The 27,199-nt window shown below is 41.3% G+C and overlaps 1 protein-coding gene across 3 annotated transcripts in view; it reads right to left on the bottom strand.

Annotated features, from left to right (window-relative positions):
* LOC140565583 (intermembrane lipid transfer protein VPS13B-like) overlaps positions 1 to 27,199 on the bottom strand; it is a 215,532-nt gene that overhangs the window by 6,788 nt on the left and 181,545 nt on the right. For 2 of the 3 annotated variants that reach the window (XM_072691586.1, XM_072691577.1), the window contains exons 37-54: positions 22,517 to 22,719; positions 21,157 to 21,367; positions 20,747 to 20,931; positions 19,358 to 19,551; positions 18,273 to 18,454; positions 17,064 to 17,419; positions 15,366 to 15,527; positions 6,694 to 6,849; positions 5,731 to 5,994; positions 5,379 to 5,462; positions 4,719 to 4,894; positions 3,343 to 3,519; positions 2,963 to 3,170; positions 2,257 to 2,442; positions 1,588 to 1,734; positions 1,211 to 1,491; positions 962 to 1,089; positions 110 to 339 (exon numbers count right to left, since the gene is read on the bottom strand). In XM_072691586.1, the coding sequence (XP_072547687.1) occupies positions 110 to 339; positions 962 to 1,089; positions 1,211 to 1,491; positions 1,588 to 1,734; positions 2,257 to 2,442; positions 2,963 to 3,170; positions 3,343 to 3,519; positions 4,719 to 4,894; positions 5,379 to 5,462; positions 5,731 to 5,994; positions 6,694 to 6,849; positions 15,366 to 15,527; positions 17,064 to 17,419; positions 18,273 to 18,454; positions 19,358 to 19,551; positions 20,747 to 20,931; positions 21,157 to 21,367; positions 22,517 to 22,719 (3,530 nt within the window). Of the gene's footprint in view, positions 1 to 109; positions 340 to 961; positions 1,090 to 1,210; positions 1,492 to 1,587; positions 1,735 to 2,256; positions 2,443 to 2,962; positions 3,171 to 3,342; positions 3,520 to 3,605; positions 4,895 to 5,378; positions 5,463 to 5,730; positions 5,995 to 6,693; positions 6,850 to 15,365; positions 15,528 to 17,063; positions 17,420 to 18,272; positions 18,455 to 19,357; positions 19,552 to 20,746; positions 20,932 to 21,156; positions 21,368 to 22,516; positions 22,720 to 27,199 lie in introns of those variants that run through there. The other variant, XM_072691596.1, reaches the window with a different exon arrangement.

Below are 27,199 nucleotides of genomic sequence, written 5' to 3'. Positions count from 1 at the left end.
ACATTGTTTTTCCAAATGACAATAAACAGAGCGCTAAAAATTTTTTTTACTTTTTTTTTTTTTTTTTTTTTAAATAAATGTAGAAATAGGCTTCATGGTGCCGCAGTACCTGTGTGCCTGGACTGTTAATGTCAATGGCATCAGTCCAGTTTGCTGTGGTGGCTGTGGAGGCTGTGGAAGAGGGGCTGCCAGGCAGGTCAGGGACAGAGCAAAGAACCAGAGTTGGCAATGTCTCTCCTTGTCGGCATTCAGGGAAACTTGAAGAATGGTAGTACAGCTCATGGTGTACAGAGGACAGAGCAGGAAGCTTTCTACAGAACACCTCTGTCCTTGCAGGCTCTGAGACAGACAGACACAGACACACACACAGACACACACACAGACACACACAAATGTAAATACAGTCAGGTCCAAGATTAACTTGAGCATGGAGAAAAAAACAGGAAGGTTCTTCATCCACAGCTCACCAGATCATCTGTTAAAAATGACACTGTTATGGCATGGGCATGTATGGCTGCCAGTGGAAGTGTTTTTTGGTATTTAATGATGGGATCGCTGATTGAAGTAGCAAGATGAAATCTTCTTTTTTATTATTATTTATTTCTAATGGGAAGGCCAACTAGTGTAATGTGTCATCAACCCACCCCTGAGAGAGCAAAGCCAATTGTGCCCTCTCAACCTCTAGTTGCCAATAGCAAGCAGCATGACCCAGGGATTTAAACCAATTTCTTGGATTATAGTGGCAGGGCCTTAGTCCAACGGACCACTCAGAGCCTGTAGCAGACACAAAACATACTGCAAAAGCAACCCAAGAGTTCTTAAAAGGCAAAGTCAGTTACCTAAACTCAACCTAGTTGAGCAGCTTTTCACTCACTGACTTGGAATTGAAAGTTCTTGCATCCAAATAATAAAAATAATCCTTCTGTTTATAATGATGTCATTTGTCCTGTATGATATTTACCCTTTAGGTTTTCCTTCAAAAGCAGGGCTCTGGGACACTGGTTATGAATGATCATACGGGGGCATGGGTCCTCACTTAGAGAGATGTAGCTGATTCCCAAGTGCTCCTGATAGGTCAGAACAAGGCCCCTAAAACAGACACATACAGAATTAAAAGAAGTCGTTATCCTGCTCCATTATGTGCTTCATTATCACCTCTTTGTTCCCTGTTTTTTTTATCAACATTTTAACAAAGGTATCTTTGACCCACCTGGTACTAAGCTGGTTATGGACATTCTGTTGAACTGGCACAGATACACTCTGTCTGGGAAAGTCTGAACGTACAGGAGCTGGCAGGCTCCACAGCTCCCCCTCCTGCTTGGGTTCCACCATGCAGCTAAACAGGATGAATTTTTGGGGAAGGACGGAGACTATTTCTGTTGTGGGACCCTCTTTCAACACATCCCAGCATGGCACTGCACAGCGAGAAGGACTGCCAGTTTCTGACACAGGGCCCAGTGTGAACACACTTGTGTCAGGTGGACTATATGGCTGGGGAGAGAGAGTGCGAAGTGGTGAACAGAACTGTAAACATTCTCTCAGTGTTGTGTGTGTGTGTGTGTGTGTGTGTGTGTGTGTGTTTGGTACCTGGTCAGGAGTAGCAGGTGAGTTTTCATGTAGTAGTGGGCTATAGGTAATAGTGTATGGCGTGTTGTTCACCAGAATATTTCTGTCCTCAATCTGCAAAATCTGAATTCCATGCCTCACTGTGGAGGACACACAGAACTGGCAAAGCTAGACACGGCAGGGAGGAGAAGGAGGGATTACAGAAGCCTGTCGTACTGTTATTCGACATCACTGTAATAACTTACAACATATAATTGCTGTCATGCAAAAACCTTGTATCTCAATTTTACATTGTGCTGCAACTTCACCAAATCTTTACACACTGACTTCCATTAAAAGTTACGTTTTTTTCCTTTTCCTGAAAGGTTGCCATTTTGGAGAAACACTACATAAACAAAGTATTGGGACACCTGCTCATTCTTCGTTTTTTTCTAAAATTCATCATTCCAGTTCCACAGCTCAGTGCTGGGGGGCTTTATACTCCTTATTTGTCCAATTCTATTAGCAAACCTCTCTACATGGATAAGACAAGCTGTATGTGTCCATTTGCACATCTGTGTCAGGAATGAGTGCAAATGAAAGTATCTAAATGCATTCAGTCAAAGGGGTTTTAACAAACATTTAGACATACAGTGTGCAAGGTTTTTGCCTGACAAGCAACAATATATGCTTTGTCAGTGTTATATAAACCTTTTTCCTGGGTGGGGCTCCGAGGGTGATAGCAGCTTCCAAATATCCCTCCTCATCCAGACTGAGCACCTCATCTCCACCTGCTTCCCTCCAGCGTGGTGAGGTCAGCTCATGCACCAGCTGGATGGCTGCTGATTTGTGCACTGTATTAGTGTGGGGCCAGTAGAGGCCAATCTGAAATGCCTCCTAAAACACACACACACAGAGACACAAACCATTATAGCATGTTTTAATATTTTGCGTGGGCGTGAAACATATACATCTTTGCTTGTATTATGGAGGGAAGTAGGACACAAGTCACTAACATTATCTCAAGTATGTACCTTTCGGGTATTTCAGAGGCCATCTACTATCTATATATACATATATCTACTATTCGACTGCCCTTGAGCAAGGCCCTTTACCCTCTCTGCTCCCTGGGCGCTGGAGTTGGCTGCCCACCGCTCTGGGTGTGTGTGTGTTCACTACCAGATGGGTTAAATGCGGAGGACACACTGTACAGTGACAAATACGTACACCTTTACCTTTACCTTTTACATACAATTGCTGTTCTGTATGAAATATATGACTAAATGTAACACTTAATTAGACAGTTAGCATGCTACCTAACCTAGCTAACTTACCTAACTTTTCAGAGAGAAAGCAGAAACCTATTTGGTTCATTCTTAAAAAGAAAGCATTGGTTTAGAAAGTTAGTAAGTATTACCTTAAAGTTGGGGGGAACGATGGTCTTGCCAGCAGGGATCTGCAAAACGATGCTCTCTGCCTCAAACAGCCAGAGGTCCCAGTGGGAGCGATTAGAGAGCAGAGCCCACGGCAACAGCTCCACCAGCAGGGTGCTCAAACCCGGCCTCCATGCACAGAGGCGTACTTGCATTGGACTGTCCCACTGAGCTACTGACTCAGTCTCCAACCTGCACACAATCACAGTTTGCTGTAACCTGGAAGCAGGTCATTTTTGCTTTGAAAACCCTGCCAACTCATGGAATGAATAAAATAAAAACATGAGCAGTATAAGTGTGTGTGTGTTATTAGTTTAATTAGATTATAGTTGTGGTTTATATGCAGGTGTGTGTGTGTGTATACCTGTCCGTGTCTCTGTAGGTATAGGGCCAGGATGGCTGGCTGGTATTCTTGGGGCCATAGAAGTGCTCTAGGATGCTGATGTGGTTCTGTCGCTCATCTGGACTAGCTTTACTGACAATCTGCTTGATCAGAGCTGAGGAGATCGGCACGGCACAGTGCGACGTGTCTTCCTCCTCACTGTAATGGACACACAGACCAAACGAATGAATACCACACTCTTGGATGCTAGTACAACTTTCCCGTTCTCCATTTAACATCACACACCAGAATAGCAGCTCTCCTGACACTACCTTAAACTCTTATTATGAACACAAACACGTATCTTCTCCAAACATGAACCCTAAACCAAACCCTACCCTCTAACTCTAACCCACACATGAACCTTGCACTGGTCTTTGAGCAGAACAGAGATGAACAATCCGGCTGAGCATTTGACCTCAGATCAGCCATTCAATGTGGATTTGTGGCCATGGTGAGCTGCAGCACCCTGAGGTATTGTGGGTATTAAGGAAACAGACAGCAGCACTGTGGTGTGTTGGAATGGAAGAATGGACAGTGTGGTGAGAGTAGGGACTGCTGTGCAGTTTGTTCATGTTGACAACATAAGGACAAAATCTAAGAGTTTGGTTTGGTTAGGTCTGTCTGAATGACTGTCTCGCCACAGTGAGACACCCCACTTCCCACTCTACATACACACACACACATACACACCCCAACACACCACAAAGGAGGATTCTTCAACATAATTACATAAGCAAGAGTTGAGCAACTAATTAAAGAACGCAGACCCGGCTTGCTTTGAGTGTGTGTGTTTGCATATGTATGAGGTTTTGGTGTGTTGCACAAGACCACCTGGCTGTTCCACAATGCTTCTGGGAAAATGTTATATGGACAAATGTGGAATATTTTAGCAGAGGAGGCAAAAGGAAACTGCACACCAACGTCAAAACCTCATGCCAACCGGGAAGCATGGTGGGGGGAGCATCACTGTTTGGGGCCACTTTGCCGCTTTAGACCCATGAACAACTAATTAAACAATGTAGATTTTGTTTTGAGTGAAAATGTGTTTGTTTGCATATATATTAGGCTATGGCAATACACCATGTCCAAATGTTTGTGGACACCCGTTTTAATGAATGCATTCTGCTGACTGTGCAAATTCACACATACACAGCTCGTCTAGTCCCTGCCTACAGAATAGGACCCTGGGGAGCACATAAACATTAACCTATTGGCAGCATGCCTAATGCCAGGTGTGGGCAAGAGGGGTGTGTGTATGTGAGGGTGTATGTGTGTGAGCTTGTGCTTACCTGTCTGTAAATGAGGGATACGGAGCCTGAATAGTCTCTAAGAGATGGTGGTTGTATGTGAGGTACCTGGCTTGGAAGGTGAGGTGGTGTGTGATGTCTGGATCCACATTGAGCAGTGCCCGCTGCTGTCCATGACCAGGGATGACCTGGCTCTCCTTTTGACCCAAACTACGTTTTTCTATGTGTACCAATACAGCTTCAGGCAGATGACTCCGCATCACAAACAGTGGACTAAACACAATCTGAGAGGAACATACGTGATTAGACATCCACAGATAAGTCATGACATTAATGACACCACCTTGTTTCTAGCCTTCTCCTGCTTTGTGGGCATCAAGTATTTTATTGTGCAGAGTGATTGTTAGGCCAAGGTTTAAGGAATCTGAGTATTTATAAAGCTTTGAAATTGCATCACCTGTCCCCAGAGATTTCCTATAAATGACTGAATAAGTGACAGGCCTAATAAGCGAGTTAGGACTCTGGGAAAAGGTGTCTGATTTTGGTTCATATTTTGGGGAGCCCACACTTTTGCATGGTGGCCCTTTCATTTTTTCCTTCACTCTAAAATTGCACAAAACAATAATACACTAATCTTGCTTAAAACGATGAAGATCGTTTCATCTCTTTCCAATTTTGACCAGAGCTGCCCAAACTTGCCACTACATGCCACTGTGCACTGTGTTCACATTGTCAGTGTATGGCCAGGGTATGTTCAGCTGAACTCACCACTCTCTGCTGCATATGAGTGTTGAGTTCCAGAGTTATTATATTGCACCACACAGATACCAGGGAGCCTGAGGAGGATGGAATCTGCAGAGAAAACAGATCCGTGAGAGGATTCGGAGCAACTCTCACTACAGGTCAGCGACATCATGACTAAACTGATAAATAGAAACTTGTATTTAAAATCATGTACTTGGCTCTGCCGCAAGGTCTCAAATTGAGCTGGTTTAAGCGGTTGCTGATACAAGATTCTCTCAACCCTTCTGACAACTGGAATGCCCTTACAAAACAGTGGCAGGGGTTCCCATGTGGGTGAGATGATCCTACCATTCAATTTACGCATCAATGCACCAACCTGTAATACACGGCTGTTGTTTTCTTCTTTGTGTTTGAGACACACATCCTGAGACCATTCCTCATCTCCATGTGCACGCACACACAGCTCGGTCACTTCTGAGTCCTCCAGCACATACGAGGGCAGCTTGCTCTCCGGTTTCACACAGGCCTGCAACTCGCGCACCTCCATCAGGCCTTCCAACCCAACAGTGTGCTGCACCAAACGCACCTCGATTGCCTCACTCAGGTAACTGCATACCACTTGCCTTCCACAGATGATAATCTGAGAGAGAGAGAGAGAGAGAGAAACCGAGAGAGGGAGGAAATGGGGCTGTGTGTAGCAGTATATTGGCCGAAACTGTACAAAACACAATTTTTGCACCTAGCTCTGCTGCTCATCCCACAAATGCATGAAATGTGGCACCATTTATAAGGGAAATTAACAGGCTTTCCAACAAAATAAGATTTATAACAAATAAATAATCTATACAAATTTCCAAATTTACTTTCTGTTTGCAAATTAACTTTTTAAGTTTATATGCGGCAATCTTGCTAAATGTACAGTGTAGACCATTAAACACCTTGACAAACAGCTACTTTGGGGTCAAAAGTAAGTATTTGTACATTTCACAATAACAAGCTGTTTGCCACCTAATATTTTAAACAAAGAGGCCTGTTAACAGCTCATTAAAAAAGTTATGCTTAAATTGACTGGTTTACAAATTTAATTCAATAACATGTGTAGTCTGTGTTCTGATCATGGGAAAAACAGAAACCACTGCTCCTCATGACGCATGTGCCGCACATGGAGTGAAATAGGCTTAAGAGTCGGAGTCAAAGTGGATGAACATTGAATGTAATGCGAAAACAAGCTTCACTAGCGAGTTAGCAAAGTAAAAGCAAAGTTAGCTGTAAGTCATTGTAGGTTTCCGTTGTTTAAAGGCCGTCTGTGAGAATTTGAATACATGTACATGTGCTTTACCTGTTTTTGCACTCCGTTGAGCTGCAAGACTTTGATGATGAGCGAGGCAGTCTGCCCTTTTCTCTGGATGCTTCTGAGCAGAGTCCCCACATTATCAATACTGAAGGGCTCTGACCAGCGCCAGTTACCCCAACCCTCAATACACACATGGAGCAGCTGTGGAGAACACACAGACATAGAATTAGGACTTTTATACCCATGTCTGATTGTCTGTTAGGACAGGGTTGAGGGAAGGGCTTGGGTTGAAAGTGAGGGCTAGAGCTGATGTTCTTCAGAGGGGAGCTCTAGATTACTAGCTCATATTTCTGATTCTCTGTGCTACTTAACTGCTCAGTCTCACACACTCATGCCAAACCTGTTAGAAAACCAGCTCATAATGGTGTTAATCGAGATCAGCTGTGCAGACACATCTGGTAGCGTTTGTAATCTGCAGAGCAGAATAACACTCTTATAGTTCTCATCATAAACTCCATCAATCACATTCATTATCATCACCTTCAGCAAAGCATTACTAGATCACAGCTCAAAGGTCCCCCATACTGAAGCCCTTTGACATGAATGGATTCCAATTAGTGATGGACTTTAGAAAAAAAAGAGGGAGTCAGAAAAAGAGAGAAAGAAAGAAAGAAGGGAGGAGCGACAATCGACATGCAGATGGCAGATGTACGCTTGGGTTGTGCTTAAATGTTCTGGACTGTAAAGCAAAACAAATCAGTACAAGGGTCAGAATGGGAGGTGACCCAGCTCAGGGTGGAGAGCTGGCTTGAGCCATTCTCAATTTCTCCCTGTTTGAAGACAGATTCCATTTCAATAACATGACCAATGAAAAGCTGAATTCAATTTGGGGAGATCATCCTCCTCTAGAGAGCGGGAGAGTGGAAATGACATAATTTTCCAGATCTCTGGGCTCTATTATTCCAGAGGAAATGGTAAAGTGGTGTAAATGGTATGTGTGGAGCAAGCTATGTGCACCTCACCCATGTGAGACCGGTTTGTTTATAGAACAGGTCATTCCATTACCCCTGTGGCCAGGCCTGGCCCTGAGGAAGGTGCCATAACAGTGACCCTTTCCCTCACTTCAAACACCAGCCCCAGTTGTGGGTTAGCTCAGTCTCAAGACAAGCTATTCACGGACACCACTGAACTGGACATGTAGGAAAACAACACTGTGTTGACACTGCGCCTGCCAGAGGTTTGCAGGGCTAAAACGAAATCTCTGATAAAATAGACAACACATCTTATCTAGACTGTGATCCTCCCTTCAACGTCAAAGCATTAAGCATTGTTTATTATAACCATAATTAGTACAAAACTGGATGTCTGTTGTGTGATAATTATTGGTAATTGCATTATTAGCTAGTTATAATAACGCACAATAAACACTCTGTTACCACCCTTTTATGCAAACTATTGAGCATGGGTTGCTACATAAATTTACATTTTTATCAGTGTGTAACTGGCAGAACATTGAGTCTTGTGGGTTCTAGATAGTGACAGGTTCATTGTGTTATGTGGGATTACTGAGTTTAAGAGTAAGAGTTTAATAAGTCAGTAATACATCAAGAACTGACCAATATTCTAAATGTGTGGTTCTTCTAATCACTAATCAGAGACTAAAAAGCACTAAATATGTATTTAATAAGGATCTTATCAGGATGCAGGAATAATGCAATATCCATTTATGATATTTTGGTTGTAAGAAACAGAATATCCATTACGTCAGTATGTGTTCATTTTGATATTTATAATCCATCAGCATTTGGTTGCTAAAGAAAAAAGTTAAATTTGCTCAGTTTGCAAGTTGTGTAATAATAACTGCAGGTGCTATAGGTTATATTCAACACTAATAAAATTCTAAATAGCATTACTTATTTTGCGTAACAGGGTGGTATCAATTTTGCAATAATGAAGTTAGCGATTTTCACACAACAGACCTTTATTTAGTAATCTTTAACACACATTTATTTAGTTCATGTTTAATTATGGACAATGATGTACTGTACGGTCATTAAGAAATGCTAATTTGCATTCCTTAAAATAAAGTGCCAACAAAAGCTGAAATCATTACACAGGCCTACAGAAAGATTGCAGTCTGTACAGTCTACAGTATATAACTCTGACAGAAAGGGGGAAAGAAAGACAGCAGCTTGGCCTACGCTGCTTGAAAGCATTAGTTTTTGGGCAAGGAGATACATTCTCAACCCCATTTTCTGAGCACTTCATGGCCAAACAGCTTGAACCAAAACACGTTCCACTCACTTCCACAGCTAAATGTGTTTTTAATTGTTTTTAATGGAAACAGGAACTGTGGTTACACTGTAAAGGAAGCTCCGGTATGAATCATCCGATACTGCTCCTGTAAGTGACGACGCATGCGATGTGTGCAGCAGTTAGCACCATGTCACACATATTTCCTCAATGTTAAACCGAAGACCACTTCAGGAATTGTTTACCTACTGCAGTCACAGCCACATTTTACTCTATGAATGAAGTGTTTCTTTATTAAGATGTTGGTATATTCATTTTAACAGCTCAGTTTAAACTAAAACTTTATCTTCACATTTGTTTGGTCATGTTAAAGCTAGACAACAGTAATAAGACTTTGCAGCTAAGAGCCATGCTCTTTAGAAAGGCAGTGTTTTACAGTAAATTTTCAAAACACCATGCATATGAGATGAAAAAGTATGATTATCTGAAGTGTAAAATAATCTTCAAATAGATAATACAGTGACATGCAACTGATTTGGCACCCCTGGTCAAACCTTCTCTTACTGTGAATAGTTACAAGGTATAAATAGTATGAACTGATCTCCAACAGGTTTAAAGTTAAAAATGGCTCATTATTATCAATAAAAATAACAAAGTTGTGCCACTTTTCTTGATTTCTACAATTTTAGTTGAAAAAGGGAACCATGCAAAAGTTTGGGTATCCCAAGAGATCTGAGCTCACATATCTTTTACCAAGGTCTCAGACCTTAATTAGCTTATTATGGCTTGTTAATTGTAAAATCCATTAATTTACTAGATATTTCAGCATGTCATTGGGTAGAAAAGTCATATTTACAAAGTGATGATCTTTCTACCTAATTATCACTGCTTAGACCCCATTGATCACAAAATAAAGTCAAAACTGTGCTTTAGAGTAGTGATGCATATGCCTTACTATGGAAGTGCAGGCACAAAAAAACACCAACCAAACAAACAAAAAATTTATATTTCCAGATCCTCCATCGCCTCATGAACTTAGCAATTAGTTAGTGAGGCAATCAGACAGAACACACTGTCCAACACTGTTGTCTAGACTATGCGTACACACTGTTCTCTCCCAGCTATGCGGTCAAAATGAGAGTCAGCTGCAGTTTCTCTCAAGCAAACACAAAACACACTAAGGGGTGATGCATGAAGGACAAAACATTCTACAAATGCTGCCCTTTTCTTACTTTCACAGGATTAAAACGGGGCTTTCACAAATGAATAGTATTAGTAAATCTGTATTGTGTTTAGAACATTTCAGAACATTCATTTTTTTCCAAGGCCTGCTTTTGGGTGTTTACTTACCCGGTGGAGTTTAGTTATAATACAATTACAAAATAAGTAAAAAAATTCCTAATAATTTTAATATTTATTAGTAATACAAGATTTAAAGCAAAGTTTAAACAGATGACTTTAGAGCAGCATTATGTGAGAATTGGTAGTTCTCATAGTGCTCATGGGATCAACAGGTGTAGACAGGTAACTCCCTGTAGCGAAGACAAGTTACGGTTTGTGTCTCCGAGTCTGGAGTATGATAGAGACTCAATTCTCTCTATTACAGTCAGTGGAGCACCACAATGATTTTGAAGCTGATATTAGTTATTATAAGGTAATCCAGCTAATGGACATATGTCATAAATACCTTTCCATGTCAACATATTTCTTAACAATTACGAAATTCAAAATCAGACTACATTAATTCACAGATAATGTAATTCATATGGGAATATGCAGATCTTTAATACATATTCCAAAGAAATTCCTAGACATTACTATTATACAACTATGACACTTTTCGAGTTGAGATTTACCTTGCCAAGAAATGCTGACCACATGGCCAACCAGATGTGCCAATATGTGTAAATCAAGAGCAATGTACATATTTACACATGCTGTCATGTGAAAGAATTACCTTTTAAAAACGTCTTCACTTGAACAACGTTAAGAGAAGGAGGTAAAATTACTAAACACATATAACTAAAGAAATGTCTTTAAAAATCATTTGTAAAAAATGTCATTAAAAGAAATTTAATTTTCCTTTGAGGATACCCCCACCTTTATTACTACTTATAATGTCTAAAAATAGAATCAGGTGCAGCACATTGGCTGCAGATGATTAGAACATCGTGATAAGGGATTTTGGAAGAGCCTTCCTTATTTAAACCTCAGAAATGTTTGTTAGTTTGTTTAGCTCTGGATTGGTAAAGTGAGAGTTATTGCCATGGTCAGATCCAAAAAGCTCTGTGAGGCCTTCAGAAAGAAGGTGGTAGACGCAGATGCACATGTATTCACAGAAAATGTTCCTGCCATTGTTCTTGTTAATACTTTGCTTTCTAATAATGGCAGCGTTTATTTTATGTGTGAAAACCGCTAATAAGCATTGATTAATCAACGACAATTATCCATTATCCATTACTGTGTGTGTATGCAATGTGAAGGACTTTGTTAGCATGTGTGTGTTATTCTGAATATCATCTGTGTGCTTTGGCAACTGCTACTGTGACTCAGATGATGCCCATTCCTGGGGGACAGGCAGGAAGCAGCACATCCTCCTAAACTCTCTCCAGACTCGAACGAAGGCCTCCCCTCAATCGCGGTCCTGCCGTAATCTGCGTTCCAGTGCTCTCGGAGGAATCGAGGCCTCACCACAGAGTTCACTGCCCCAGAACAGTGCTCCTTTGCTGGGCAAATTAAAAGGAAACAGGCTTTTCTGCACTGTTGTGTGCATATAGACAGGCTGAACAAGGAACAATGCTGTTGTTTGGGATAAAGACCAAGCCACGTAGTTAATGAAAACCAGCCTCCACATACAGAGACAACAAAGACGGTCAACAGACAGAGGATGTGAACGAATATATGTGCAATGGCGAGCCAAACCATGATTTCAGTTTGCAGATAAGAGGGTATTGTCTGCTGATTCTCTTTAAACACAGCATCAGCCCAGACCCACAGCATCAGCACCAAAATGAGGTGCTAAGAGAAGGGGAAGGTAAAGTAGCAGTGCTGGGACTTGAACCCACTGTATGAAGAGAAGGAGGAGGTGGTTACTTCTACACAACACAACCCAACCAACCATTTGCCTGAGGTGGCAAAAAGTGCAGGAGAATGTACAGCTCAGACAGTGGGTGGAGCAAGTCTGTCAAACGGCTGCTTCAAGAGGACCACTGGACACGTAGCAGCACCAGACCATAGCTCACAAAGCACTCCAAGCATCCAGCCCAGAGCTGGAACAAAAAAACCACAGCAAAACACAGTGACACATGTTTCTGCATCCACTTACACAGAGAAACACCACTGCTATTCAAAATACTTATTCAGTTGTTTGGGTGACTGCGGAGAGACAAAGCTGCCTCAGGAGCTAAAAAGCTCTCACTTACAAATGGACATGCAGACAAGAGGGCACAACCTCCTCCTAAGCACCACAAGGACAGACTACAGTGGGGAAAAAAAAGGATTTAGTCAGTCACCAATTATGCAAGTTCTCCCACTTAAAAATGAGAGAGGCCTGTAATTGACATCATAGGTAGACCTCAGAGGACAAAATGAGAAAACAAAATTCAGAAAATCACATTGTCTGATTTTTAAAGAATTTATTTGCAAATAATGGTGGAAAATAAGTATTTGGTCAATAACAAAAGTTAATCTCAATACTTTGTTATATATTCTTTGTTGGCAATGACAGAGGTCAAACACGTTGTTGAGGCCACTCCTTTGTTGCCCTGGCAGTGTGCTTGGGATCATTGTCATGCTGAAAGACCCAGCCACGTTTCATCTTCAATGCCCTTGCTGATGGAAGGAGGTTTGCACTCAAAATCTCACAATACATGGCCCCATTCATTCTTTCAAGTACACGGACCAGTCGTCCTAGTCACTTTGCAGAGAAACAGCCCCAAAGCATGATGTTGCCACCCCCATGCTTCACAGTTGGTATGGTGTTCTTTGGATGCAACTCAGCATTCACTCTCCTCCAAACACAACGAGTTGTGTTTGTACCAAACAGTTCTACTTTGATTTCATCTGACCATAAGACATTCTTCCAATACTCTTCCGGAACATCCAAATGCTCTCTAGCAAACTTCAGACGCGCCCGGATATGTACTGGCACACAAGCAGGGGAACACGTCTGGCACTGCAAGATCTGAGTCCCTGGTGGCGTAGTGTGTTACTGATGGTAGCCTTTGTAACGTTGGTCCCAGCTTTCTGCAGGTCATTCACTAGGTCCCCCCGTGTGGTTCTGGGATTTTTGCTCACCGTTCTTGTGATCATTTTGACCCCACGGGCTGAGATCTTGCGTGGAGCCCCTGATCGAGGGAGATTAGCAGTGGTCCTGTAGGTCCCCCATTTTCTGATTATTGCTCCTACAGTAGATTTCTTCACACCAAGCTGCTTGCCTATTGCAGATTCAGTCTTCCCAGCCTGGTGCAGGTCTACAATTTTGTTTCTGGTGTCCTTTGACAGCTCTTTGGTTTTCACCATAGTGGAGTTTGGAGTGTGACTGAGGTTGTGGACAGGTGTCTTTTATACTGTTAACGAGTTCAAACAGGTGCCATTAATACAGGTAATGAGTGGAGGACAGAGAAGCCTCTTAAAGAAGAAGTTACAGGTCTGTGACGGCCAGAAATCTTGCTTGTTTGTAGGTGACCAAATACTTATTTTCCACCATTATTTGCATATAAATTCTTTAAAAAAATCAGACAATGTGATTTTCAGATTTTTTTTTCTCATTTTGTCTCTCATATTTGAGGTCTACCTATGATGTCAATTACAGGCCTCTCTCATCTTTTTAAGTGGGAGAACTTTTGGCACAATTGGAGACTGACTAAATACTTTTTTTTCCCCACTGTATATCTGAAAAGCAAGCAGCATTATGGGCCTAAAAGCAAATTTAAACTGTAAAGCCAGGCATATCCACACAGTATGATTTAAGATGGTCAGGAAGGTAAATGAACAAGTGATTCAGGCAATAGCTAATATTAATGGAAATATTGGTTCATATTTCTGAACAAATAAATTCAAACTATTACATTTCAATACTGGGTGGAGGGTAAAATATGACTGCAGTGCTACAGTGTAAAATTATTTTGTTTTTTTGTGTACAACCGATGGATAGACTAACTAGAATCATAACGTAACTCTGGCAGTTGTTGCTTACATTGTTTTATATATTAATATATTAACAAAATGCTTTAGAATGATTTCCACTGAATGTTGCCATTTTAGAGATTTACATGACATGACAATATATTTGTTACTAAGGCAAAGCTAGTTCTAAGCCTCCATGGGAGACAACGCAGCAAACAGTACCAGACAAAGTACCAAACACCATCAGACAAAGTGCCAGATAAAGTGCCAAACACCATCAGACAAAGTACCAGATAAAGTACCAAACAGCATCAGACAAAGTACCAGATATAGTACCAAACAACATCAGACAAAGTACCAGATATAGTACCAAACACCATCAGACAAAGTACCAGATATAGTACCAAACAGCATCAGACAAAGAACTGACAAAAAGATTATTAAACCATAGGGCGTTGGTGAAGAGCAAGATGCTTGAAAAGCAATGTTTATGTTTTCTAAGATGAACAAAGGCAGCAGATCCTTTCCTTAATTTTCTGGGGTGAGTCTGTACTCCTGCCATGATCTAACTACCATTCCAGTCCCAGTGACTGTGTAAACATAGCGTGTTTGACCATGGTATAACATAACATAGACATATAGAACATCTTGTCCATCATGCAGTACTTCTGCAGACACATATTACACATGAACACAAACCAGACAGACCAGTACAACACACAGAACTGTCAAATTCATTTAAAACATTATTTAAAAATATATTATAATAATTATATTACACAAACATTAACAAGAGGAGAGAAGAGATGATATGAGCATGGACAGATTCAAGCTTACTCATTTCCTCACTGTTAACAATTATAGTTTTTTTTTTTTTTTCTTTCAAACAAATTCCCCACCCCCTGTCTGTCTTCCTCTTGCTCTCAAAGTGTTGGGTGGAAAATGCACTGGCAGCCTGTCCTCCATTCCACAACCCTAAACCACACAAAGTGAAACATGATCTTTCTCCGAAAAACACGGTTAGTGTTCCGGCATTCATGGAGACAGTAGATGGAAAGAAAGAATGTAGGTTCAGAACAAAGGCAACAAGACGAACGAGAAGAGAAAGGGCACCAGAGTGAAAACCAGAGCGAGAATGTAGGTACAGTACGAGAGCATTTCCAAGGTTTAGCAGGTGTGTTGGAGCAGGAAAATCAGCAACCTAAAAAAAATTTACTAGATTCTATCCCTAATGTAAAAATAAATAAATAAATAAATAAAAAAAATAATAATAAAAGCAAAGCAGAATTTGAGACAGAGTGAGCACCAAAGTGGCACATACACAGTCAGACACCCACCTGTGAGGATTTGTGAGATCTCCAACAGTACTGGTGACTGTGGCCACTGGCTAGCACCACACTTTCATCTGTGTCCACCTGGCCAAAACGAAGAGTGTCCTGAGTGTCGTTACAGATCACGTAGTGACTAAAGACAAGCTCCTCCGCTGATGGGTTCTGGTTCTACACAAAAAGAAACACACACAGGCACATGTTAATGGAACAATAATAATCATACAATGTGTACAGAGGAATCACAAACAAGTGATTCCAGAAGTAAATATAATATAATATAAAATAATAGGACATTTCTGTTTTCATTCATTTTTGTCTAGCCATGGAATTGAACTCACATAGAAAGCAGCATTATGCTATCCACTATGCTACACCAACTCACATCAGTTACATTGGCTATTAGCTACAGACAAGCTGTAAACCCAATGTAAGAAATAGACCCATGTACTCATATATATAATTTTTTGCATTTACTACTTCTCATAATTACCATTGACCAAATTTACAAGTGACCAAAGCACCTTTCCCGCTTTTATCTTCTAACTTGTTAATGCTGCTGACTGTTATTAGTAAACAGCCCCTCTCAAAAACACCCTCACAAAAACAGTTGAGTGGAGAGTGCATATAGTAGTGGCATGCTGTGTACTTGTGTTCTTGTGCTTTCACCAGCACTAACATTCAGTTCCCTTAAGTTCCCTAGAGTCCATAACAGTTTTTGAACAAAACAAATGACTTAACCAAGTCTGATGTTAATACTTCTACACAACTGGGTTGTTTTCCATTGCTGTAATTAAGTTATTTCACTGATGCAGCTCCTAAAAAAACTATCAAAATCCTGGAGCCCTTGTTTTTCAGCGCACTCAGGACTGTACATCACTTACATCAGTCTTATTAGCTACTGATTCATCTGTGTTGTCACCACTGGGCTCCAAATGTACCTTGTGTTTTTTTTTTGGTGCAGATAAATCATTAAATCAGATCTTAGTCAGTAAGTCAGTAAGACTGATTAACGTCTATAATTACAACATATACTGTGCTGCAGACGTGCTCTCATGAGCCCTCATACTGACTCATGCTGTTGTGGTTAAAAAAAAAAAAAAAAAAAGGTTGCCTTAGGATACCATGACCGTGTTTTTCAATGATAACGTACAGGTCAGAATGGTCTCACTATTGCTCAGATATCTGCAACAGGAAATAGTATAATGTAGGAGTCACTAAAAAGCTCCTCTTGTTGGAAATATTTATCAGTGATGAAGTGTGTGGGTGCTAGGATGAGAAAACGTATAGAGAAACTGTATTTGGGTGAAAGTATTAATGCATTGTATGTTAAATCTTTATGTATGTAAATTGAAAGTTTGAGCAAATGTCATAATAGTTACAGTTATGGAAATAAAAAAGGTCTTAATGTGAATATTTATACTAACAAATCAGAAATCAGTCTTGATTTTGTTATTTAGAAATGGTAAAAGATATATAAAGGAATTCAAATATTAAAGAAATGTACCATCTTCATGCCTTTTGGAAATCAAATCTTCTTTTACTCGCTTAATTATTCAGAGATCTTAAACACAAGACAGGAAACCAGAAAAACCAAACATTCACATTTACTTTTCTGATCCTCATTCATGGAAGCAATCAGCCCATTAGAAAGCACACAGTGGTTCCTGTTCCTCATTTTGAAGTTTTCCTATGTATGTTTCTCACCTGTTTCCATGCCTGTAGTGCTGTATCCAGGGTATGTATCGCATGCTGCCCCACTGAAACCTGCACAGGCTCCAACTGTAGTGTCAGCTGGTTGTGTGCCTGCTGGGAGTGTGTGTATGTGCTAGTGCAATGGCCTTGCAGGCAAAAGGGTTGCAGCAGGGCTAAGAGGGTGAGGTTCCTGTAGTCCACCAGATGGCAGTGTAGTTTGGAGGAGAAGTGCAATTCCTGGCCCAGCTGAGCACCATCGCTCCACTGCCATACAAATGCCTGCGGCTCCTGCACACACACCACCCCGTACTCCTGCTCTGAAGGCAGCTTCTTGTCGGACAGGAAGGGGCGCATCTGTTGGGACGGTACTGAGGAAAACCAAATCAGAGCATAACACAGCTTCAGAAAACAGCACCCGCAAACAAGTACAGCCAATCAGCATGGCCAGGTGAGAGTCACCCTGAGTTCGCTACAGAGCTGTGAAGAAAAACTGTTTTGGTGAAAAGTGGTTTTCCGCTTAAAAAATGACTTCATGTCGTAGCAAGCAACTGAACTGGGGGTTTATTCAGCTCAAATAAATACATATTTATTAGAGAATATATAAATAGTATTTATATATTAGAGTATGTATTTACTTTTACTGTGTAATGTTAAGGGAGTTCTATGGTATGATTTGCATACAGGCCAATCAATCAAAAACCTGTATTAAAAAACAAAAACAAAAAAACAAACAAACAAAAAACCCCGGATTCCTTCAGAATGAAGCCGAGATAATATAAATTGTATAAAATGTGGGTTAGGTGATTTTGTAGAAACCAGTAAGGTTGAAGTCTTTAAAATACTAGTTTGAGGGGGGAGGTCTCGTAAAGCTTACAAGTTGAAGAATCTCTATTATAGCTACAAACAAACACACATAAGCTAGAAGGCTTTTATCACCACATTTACAAACCATCATGTAGGCAGGGTGGCCATTAAATGATTTCATTCAGTCTGATTTGTACAGTCCTGTACCCTGCACAGATAATGATGGTTATTTATCTTTATTGTCATGCCTTGCAATGGATTGCTTGCTTTCTGGATGTAAAGAGTATATATATAAAAAATAATAATAAAATAAACACCCAGCATCACTAGCAGAGATAGCAAGAACAAAAAGAAACCGCGCATTTTAACCACACTGCAGGTATGCTAGTAACCCATGCCAGTTATTAAGTACACTACCTTTTCCCAGCTGCTCCAAGTGATGGCACAGCCGCAGCTCCAAGTGAGCCAGTCGCAGGGACACTCCGACTGATGGCACAAACCATGGTGCAAAACAGGAGTCCACCCGAGTACATGCTGCCAGTGCTGTGGGAGATATGAGCTGCTCACATGGCAACTGGGAACCAGACTCGCTGTCGGAACTAGATGAACACAAAAGTAAAATATTGTCGCTGTTACACAAAAACCTTGTAGTGTAGTCACTCAAAAATGGTGACTACACAGGAGAAGGAAAAAAACTTCTTAACTTTCAATGGAAGTCAATGTTAGAATGATTGTATTCCAAGTCATTTTGCAGCATCCCTTCTCCCCTTAATTTCAGCTCGGATGCATCGGCTAACAGACGCCTGTGACAGCCAGCATTACTTTGAAGTGATTTGGGGGGAGAGAGCAAGGCCAATTGTGCTCTTTCTGGCTCTGGCTGCTGATGGCTGGGATTCGGTGATCCTTGAGTGATGGGGAGTATTTCTATTTCTATTCTATTCATCATGGAATCTTTGACACAATATAAAAAAAAACAACTGCCAGATTCACACATGTCAAAAAGTGAAAAAAGGAAACATGGAGAATGCTGGAATGTGCATCTATTTAGCTAAAAGTAGGCACATACCCACTAGATTAAGTGATTTACAACATGACATGCATGACAAGAAAATCTGAGAAGGGGAGAGGGAGAGAAAGAGGTAATTGAGGATAAAGAAGGGAGTCAGTTTGATCAAAGTATGATGATCTTGAACATAAAGGAAATGTAGTGTTTGCAGTTCTAATGAAGTGTAATGAAATACAGATGGGCTGAATATTTTGCTTTTTCTGTTGGATGGATCATTTTTTTCTTCTTGTACATGTTTTTGTATTCTTATCCTTCATTACTCCGGGGCAAAACACACACACACACACACACACACACACACACACACACACACACACACACACACACAGATGGACATACACACTGCCACCCTACTACATACCAATGTAGTATTTCTTCTTTCCTCAACACACACACACACACACACACACACACACACATACACATATATACATACCCCTCGTCACCTCCATCTCCTGTACTGTTAACAATGACTCTCCAGAGGTCTGCGGCCACAAGATCTGTCTGGTGTGTGTGTGGGTTGAGTGGAGGCAATGTAAGCTCACAGACACTACACTCAGACAGGCTAAACTCTCTGTATGGCACAAAGGCTTTCCTCAGCTCGTCCCAGAACTCCAGACTACAGGGCACCTGCATAGACAATGAGAAAGAGAGGGTTAACACATGTCCAAACACACTGTATTACCCATGATCCTATTACAGTATAGGAACACTAAATTATGCAGTTCAGTTGTTTTAGCCACACCCACTGTTTACAGGGGTACACAATTAAGAGCTCAGTGACTTTAAATGTGGCACTGTCATTGGATGCCACTTGTGCCACAAGCTAGTTTGTCAAATTTCTGTCCTGCTAGGTCTGCCCTGGTCAACTATGAGTGCTGTTACTGTGAAATGGAAGCATCTAGGAGCAACAGCAGGTCAGCAACAGAATTAAGCTGTTGTTGCTGAGACCGCACAAACCAATAAAGTGGGAACACCAACTGCCAAAGCACATACTAAGTACCTATCTGCTACTGAATAAATCACTACAGATTTCCAAACTGCCTCAGAAAGTAACATTAACATAAGAGCTCTTTGTCGGGAGCTTCATGAAATGGGTTTCCATGGCCAAGCAGCTGCATACAAGCCTAAAACTATTATTATGTATTAAGTATTGGCTTAAGTGGTATAATACAGTGGAAACATGCTCTCTGGAGTGATAAATCAGCAAAGGGTTATAGCAATGTTACAGCATAAAAAGACCATTTTAGATAATTACATGCTTCCAGTGTGGTGGCTACAGTTTAGGAAAGACCTTTTCTGTTTTAATATGACTGTGCCACTGTGCACAAAGTGAGGTCCATAAGTTTTGTATGGAGCAACTCTAGTAGCCTGCAGAGAGCCCTAAAAGTATGCCAATTCAGGAGTTTCAGCCATGCATATCTATGTAGACCGTCTCATCATTGTTGCAGGCCAAACACTAAGTCGTGGGTGTTGCCTATGAATCGGATGATGAAGTTGGTTCTACACTCAGTTATGCAGAAGTGGGTGAACAGGAAGGAGCAAACTGAAAATGCAGCCCTGGGACACACCTGTATTCATCAACTATCCAGAATCCAATCACAGTGTGAAAAGCCCATGCTCAGGGCTTGGAAACCGTTCTGATAGGTGTAACAGTGGTAAATGCTGAACTGAAGAAATGAAAAGCATCCTTGTATAGGAGCTGCTATTGTACACTAGTCTGTTAAGATTATTAACTAACAGTTTAAATATGCTGAGCACAACTCGTATATCTTTCTTTGGGCATTGCAACTCTGAGTGCTTTCTGAGTGCAGGTGTATCTCACCTGTAGAACGTCCCCAAGGTCTGCAGTGCTGATTTCTGGATCTTCTGTGGTGTTAAAAGGCACAGGGGTAATACGAATGAATGTGAGAACTCGAGGTTCAGGATATCTCCACATCATCACACCAGGACTGTCCTCCGTCTCATTATAGAAGACCACCTCATGTGCTCCTGGCAACTTCTGAGAGGCTATGGAGAAAATGAAGAGACATCAGTGTGAGCTAACAGGACCATGATTCATTCAATCGCTCAAAGTGCAGAGTTGTGATTGTGGGTTTCATTGGCTTGATACAATTTCTTTTTTCACTCATACATACAGCTACTTCTACACCGTTTAAAGCCCACAGACACATACAGATTACCTCCACGGATCCACTGGCTCTCTTTTGCTTTCTCTGGGTTAGAGAAGTGTACCTGAGTCCTGGATGTACTGGAACAGGCCGGTGCGCAGGTCATCTGAAGAGTGTTCTGTATGAGGGGAGTGTCGCCCAGGAGAAGGTGGTGGGTGGGAGATGATGGGCTTTTTCTCAGGCTCCTCTTCTTTGTCTCCCATTTCCTTTAAATAGCTTTGCAAGTACTCTTGAATCAGTGTAAGACAATTGTAGTGCTCCTGTCCCCAAAACACCTATAGTGAGAGAGGGATGTGCAGGAAAGATGGAAAGAAAGTGTAAGAAGGACAGAGATTTATCTTTTATCTTTTATATATTTTGTTGCTGCCACACAAAAACCTTGTATGTCCAATATGGCAACTTCACAGGAGAAGAAAATTACCTTCTTAACTTTCAATGGAAGTCAATGCAAATCTTATTTTGTAAGAATTATTTCTATTGGTCCATTCATCGTGAGATCAAAAAAAGAAAAATGTCAAACATGGACATACAAGGTTTTTGATTCAACAGCAATAATGTATTTGTCTTATTTTGCACTTCATTGTACTTTATTTGCTTTAATAACACTGTAGTTAATAAGCATGGCAATAGTTTGATTCTGAGAGAGTTTAAGGTAAGTGAGTGAGTGAGAGTGTGAGTGTGAGTGTGTGTGTGTGTGTGTGTGTGTGTGTGTGTGTGTGTGTGTGTGTGTACATGTTAGTTGGTGTCTTATAATCTCTGCCATATCCCAGCACTAAATACTACCACACAGTTCTAGGAATTCCTCTCTCCACCAGGAAAATCTGGGGATTTCTGAGGGAGTGATGTGGCTGGAGCACTGGTCCTGATAGAAGGCCAGCAGCAGTGGTTATAAGGTTATGTGGTGCTGAGCTGCAAGCCATCTCGTGTGTAATGGTGAGGAGATTTTCCCTGGCAATGAACTGGCAGGCAGGCAGGAGGAATCCTGTCCCAGATCCCTCAGAGGTATGGGATCATTCTGCCTTTCATCCCAATTCTCAAGTATGAGAATAAGAAACGGTCTTGCAAGTGACTCAGAAGCCACACAGCACATATAACACAGAGTGAGGAAATACAGAAGATATGGGTTATTGTAAGTAGTGTATATGGCTGGAAGTGGGGAAAACCCCATTGTGATTAAGTGCACTCTCCCATCAGCACAATCAACATCATCATCACATCAAGTCAAAACAGTTCTGCGTTTACACTGGAATGAGCTCAAATGTGAAAACCATTAAAATGTATTGGGCAGAGGGTCCTTCAGGACCAGGGTTGGGGAGGATACAGAATAGTGTCCACCATGTCCATAGTTACTACAACAAGGGGTTAGAGGTATATGGAAGGTGTCTGTCATCTATTAGACTGAGCTCAAATGGAAAATGCTGTACCTGTAGTAATCCTCCCTTTAAGTCCAGAAGGATTCTTGGTGGGCCTCCATCAGGGGTAGGGCTGCCGCTGTGTCTGCACCAACGGGCCTCCAGATTTGCACTGCAAGAGAATGGCCCAACAAACACGCTGCTTCTGTCCTGCAGAGCCGTTCGCACCAAAATATCTTCACACTGCAACAATACGCAGACCTCCTTCACACTCTCTGCTCAGAGAGAGAGAGAGAGATAGATAGATAGAGAGAGAGAGAGAGAGAGAGAGAGAGAGAGAGAGAGAGAGAGAGAGAGAGAGAGAGAGAGAGAGAGAGAGAGAGAGAGAGAATATATGAATGCGAGTATATGAGTTGCACACTTCTATGTACTTACAAAACGTCTGAGGCTAAAAATTGTGGTGAGGATGCTTCTGATAACTCTTCCATGAAGGTTATTTTTGTGGGAGTGCCGCTGTACAGTAGAACAGTGCACCACCACTCCAGAGTCTGCTAAATCTGATGCTAAATCTAAATTTCAGATACATGCCTTTAGTCCTGTAATTGATAGGAACTTGATCAGTGTTTCAGCTTTGGTTTGGGTGAAGACATCCTTTATTGCTGGAGCTATATAGAGTCCAAACTGGTTGTAAATGTTATTTTCTTACCCAATCCCTCAACATGGTCCTCTCAATTGAGAGAACATTTATGTGAGACTCTGGCAACTCACTCAACCCCATACTGGAACCCACCGGTGGGTCATGACCCACAGTCTGAAAGTCACTGATTTAATACATGCTTTCAGATAGATGAGATCTTATATTAGATCTGTCGGTTACCAGTGTGACATACAGGCCAAACCCTGTAGAACGTCTAAGGTCTCTCTCTTGGTCCATGCAGCTGTTGTCGAGGGTATTTGAGCTCTAGGTCTATTTTTATGAGAGGGATTGTCCCTGGTCTCATAGAGGAAAAAGGGGAGACAGGAAAGACAAGGATAGTGGGAATAGGGACGAGGTGGGAGAAGGAAAGTAGACTCATAAGGAGAGAGCAATGCCTCACTATGAGGCAGTATCTGGGTGGTTTGACGATTTTCGAGTGAATAACGTGGCCAATCTGAGTGGTCTGACGATGCTTGGGAGCCATTTGGTTTGATCTATCTTTCATCATTCCCTCTCTGACGCACGCACGCGCACATGCATCATTATACACATGGAGGGGCTTATCCCCAATTAGACCACATCTTTGGTTAATTAAATGACTGAATTGATTTATAGTGTGTGTGGGTTTCGGTCTGGCACCACTGTTTGACCACTTCATAAATAATAGTGAATTCTCCAGCGAACTGCAATCCACCTCTCCACCTCGGAGAAGAGTAAGTAAACCCCACAGAAGACAGTTAAGGTCAACTCAAGCTGTGCTGATGGCACTTATGGCCTATCTGCCTGACCACATCCTGTTTCTAGTCTAAAGACACGCCTATATAAACTCAATCAGGCGTCGCAGAAATCCACAAGCATCATCTCATCACATTTCAATGTGAAAGAAACATGATTTAGGTCAGGGGCAGGTGCACTTGCCAAAACTGGAGCAGAAAATTATGAAAGTAATGAATACAACTGGTCATCTCTATACTGTACTCAGTATCACCTAGTTACCATCAACATTTCTAAAAGTAACCGGTCAGAAATTTCGAAAAGCACTATAAATAGTTAAAAGATGCAGCCACTATCAGACTGTATAAAATGAGTAAGAATCTATTTTGTGATGGTCATCCCAACTATGCTTACTAGGCAGACTTCATCAGTAATGTCTCATATATGACCCCTGCATTTCAGCAGTGTACAGTTTTGGACGACCTTTCCTTCTAAATTCCTTCCCATCCCTCAATGCCTTTCTGGCAGAATTCTGGTTGGATATTGGACCACCCTTTGTGACAGAAATGGTAGAGTTCAATTAAATGTTTCGGTTTCCTGGCACTGACCTAACTTTTAAGCACAGTCTCAATTTGTTTGACAGGATTGAAGTCAGAACTTTGAGAAGGCCTTGGAATGCCCAATTATGTCCAAGTTTCAACTATCTACCTAATGGACTGAGATTATCTGAGGTAGTCCTCCTTCTTCATTATTCCATTCACTTTGAGCAATGTAGTAGTATTTAAAAAAAAAAAAAAAACAGTTCCACAGCATGATGCTACCACTACCATATTTGACAGCTGGTACAGTGTTCTTGAGGTTGAATGCCTTGTCTTTACTCCCCAAACATACCTCTGGTCATTGTGGCCAACAACTTGCTAGCCAACAAGTGCTAGCTGCAGACTTTAGAAGATTTAGGAGCAGAGGCTTCTTTTTGGATGGCAGCCTCTCAATTGGTTGTTCTAGATCATCCAAACCACTTTTGCATTTGTTGCTACTATATGTGGCACATTAATAGAACTTTTGTGATCTATTAATTATGGCAAGTGGACCAGGAGCTGAAGCAAAAGATTCCTACGTTATCACATTACCACCTACATGTTTGACTGCTGGTATGATGTTAGGGCTTACACATTACTATTCTGTGCTAACCAAAGCAGCCTTTTAAACCAGTCATAGATGTAATTCCATTGGTTGAAATTACCCATGAGATAAGAGGAGGAAGGGTTCCCCTTTTAAGTACTGGTTCCTTTCATTGACTCATTGACAACAAAACTGTCGACCATGTTGTTAAATTTGCAACCGCAAAAACCGAACTGCAGATCTGTTCCCTTTTCTCAGATACAGCACAGCCTAAAAGCTCAGTTTGTCCAGTAAGTGAAATGCTTTAACAAGAGCGCTGCCCGAAACAGAGTAGAAATACTATGGAGTCCTGCACGTCTTTCTAATATAAGCTGGCAGGCTATAAACTAATTAGCTCACATTGTCCATTTTATGTGATCATTAGACTTGCTGGAAAAACTGCAGAGAGTACAGTGAGCCTATTTATGTAACCAACAGCCCAACACCACATGCTAAATAATAGTACGATTAACTAGCTAGTTGCCTGACAGCTCCACTACAACTCTGCTACATGTCCTGCAGACAGACTTGTCTATCCAATCCCATTATTCCTCAAGGTAACCCCAACCTTTTTAAGATACTACAGAATAACAATTTAAAAACTGATTGCACAGAGATAACTACATACTACAACCAGCCAGCAGAAGCGCTATACCTGTGGTGGCTTCACATGTTTTCTACAGTAATTGGCTCCTTTCAAGGTTTCATCCTCTCGTTTTGAGGGAGGTTTTCCTTGACACTGTCACCTCTGATTCTGATCTCTGAAAAGTTGCTTCATGCCCATGTCTGCTGTTAGAAGTGCTATAGAAATAAACTAGACATGACGTCTTTGCATTGTTTGAGATATATTCTCATATGATGTACATTTTAGGGCATTTAAAATCACAAAATTTATGAATGGGGGTTTTCTTCCCCTTACATTTGCTACATTTTTATCATAATCTCTCTGTGGTAAATTACGCAATAGGAACACTGGTAACCATTACCCATATACAAGTCTCTTTTCCAATGTTTGCTGTAAACAACAGCGGAGAGTTTGGTCATAAAGCTGTAAGTGGGAGGCCCTACTGTGTGACACAGACTCTAAAAATAGCCCTGCGAGATACAGGATTTATTTTCATGCAGAGGCTATTGTCTCCTTCTCTCACTGCATGCCTTCCCAAGTGAGCTGTTTCTCATTGTTCCATTCAGTTGACTGGTCTTAACAGTGTTTACCAAAGACCAAACATCAAACAGGACGGTGCACAGCTGGGCACTCCGAGTCGGCCTGGCCCACAGCCTGTACTATTGTCTCACAACACAGTTATGTACAGCTCAGTAAACAAGTGCAAACTGTTGAGGTTTTAATTAAAAATTTCAACAACGTCTATAACATCTGTGGAGCATCTGGATGGCTCTTGGCTCTTATGCTATCTCTTATACACCACAGAGCAGTGGTCATCAACTCGCTTCCTGGAGACCTACTTGCCTGAAGTGTTCATTCACAACCCAGATGCTGAGACCATTCTCGCCCAAGACCCAGCGCTAATGTACCTGATTCAGCTAGTCAAGGTCTTTTTGGATGGAGTATGTGTGGCAAATTACTGAGGCTCTGAGGAAAGGTCTTCGAAAAAGGGTTTGTGTGTTTGTCAGGTAGTGTGTTAAGAGTTACACATGTCTTCTACAAATGTAACTCTACCTGTATGATAATGTACAATTGTCATTTTCCAGGTACAGACACATTAAAGCTTTTTTATGTCTACAGGACAGTGGGAGCAAACCAGTTTACATAGCACACCTGACCAGGTGGAGCGACACTCTGAAAATACAGGTGCTGTAAATGGTGATACCACAGAAGAACCGCTCCTGGCTCCTGAGTCTTATTTGTATGAGTGTGAAGGTCTAAACACTCTTTACCAATTTAAAGGCTCTTTACATTTGCACATCTCTATTACAATCATAGTTCCATATTGAACCCAAAGTGGTTCTTCCATTGGCAGGAACTGCTGAATGAAAACAGAGCCTGACCAAAGGAGTGTAGGTGAGCAGCAAATCTTAAAGAAATGCAGAGCTTTGTTGTATGCCGTGGCTCACTGTAGAGATACTTGCTGAAAGCAGAAAGAGAGGGAGAGGGCGAGAGAGAGAGAAGGAGAGAGAGTTTAATGGATATGTGAATAGACGGATGGATTATAATGGTGTACTGA

This window comes from Salminus brasiliensis, chromosome 1 (assembly GCF_030463535.1).
Source record: "Salminus brasiliensis chromosome 1, fSalBra1.hap2, whole genome shotgun sequence".
In the NCBI taxonomy this organism is placed as follows: domain Eukaryota; kingdom Metazoa; phylum Chordata; class Actinopteri; order Characiformes; family Bryconidae; genus Salminus; species Salminus brasiliensis.
The sequence above is the reverse complement of the archived record's forward strand: the minus strand, read 5'-3'. Positions and strand labels throughout refer to the sequence as shown.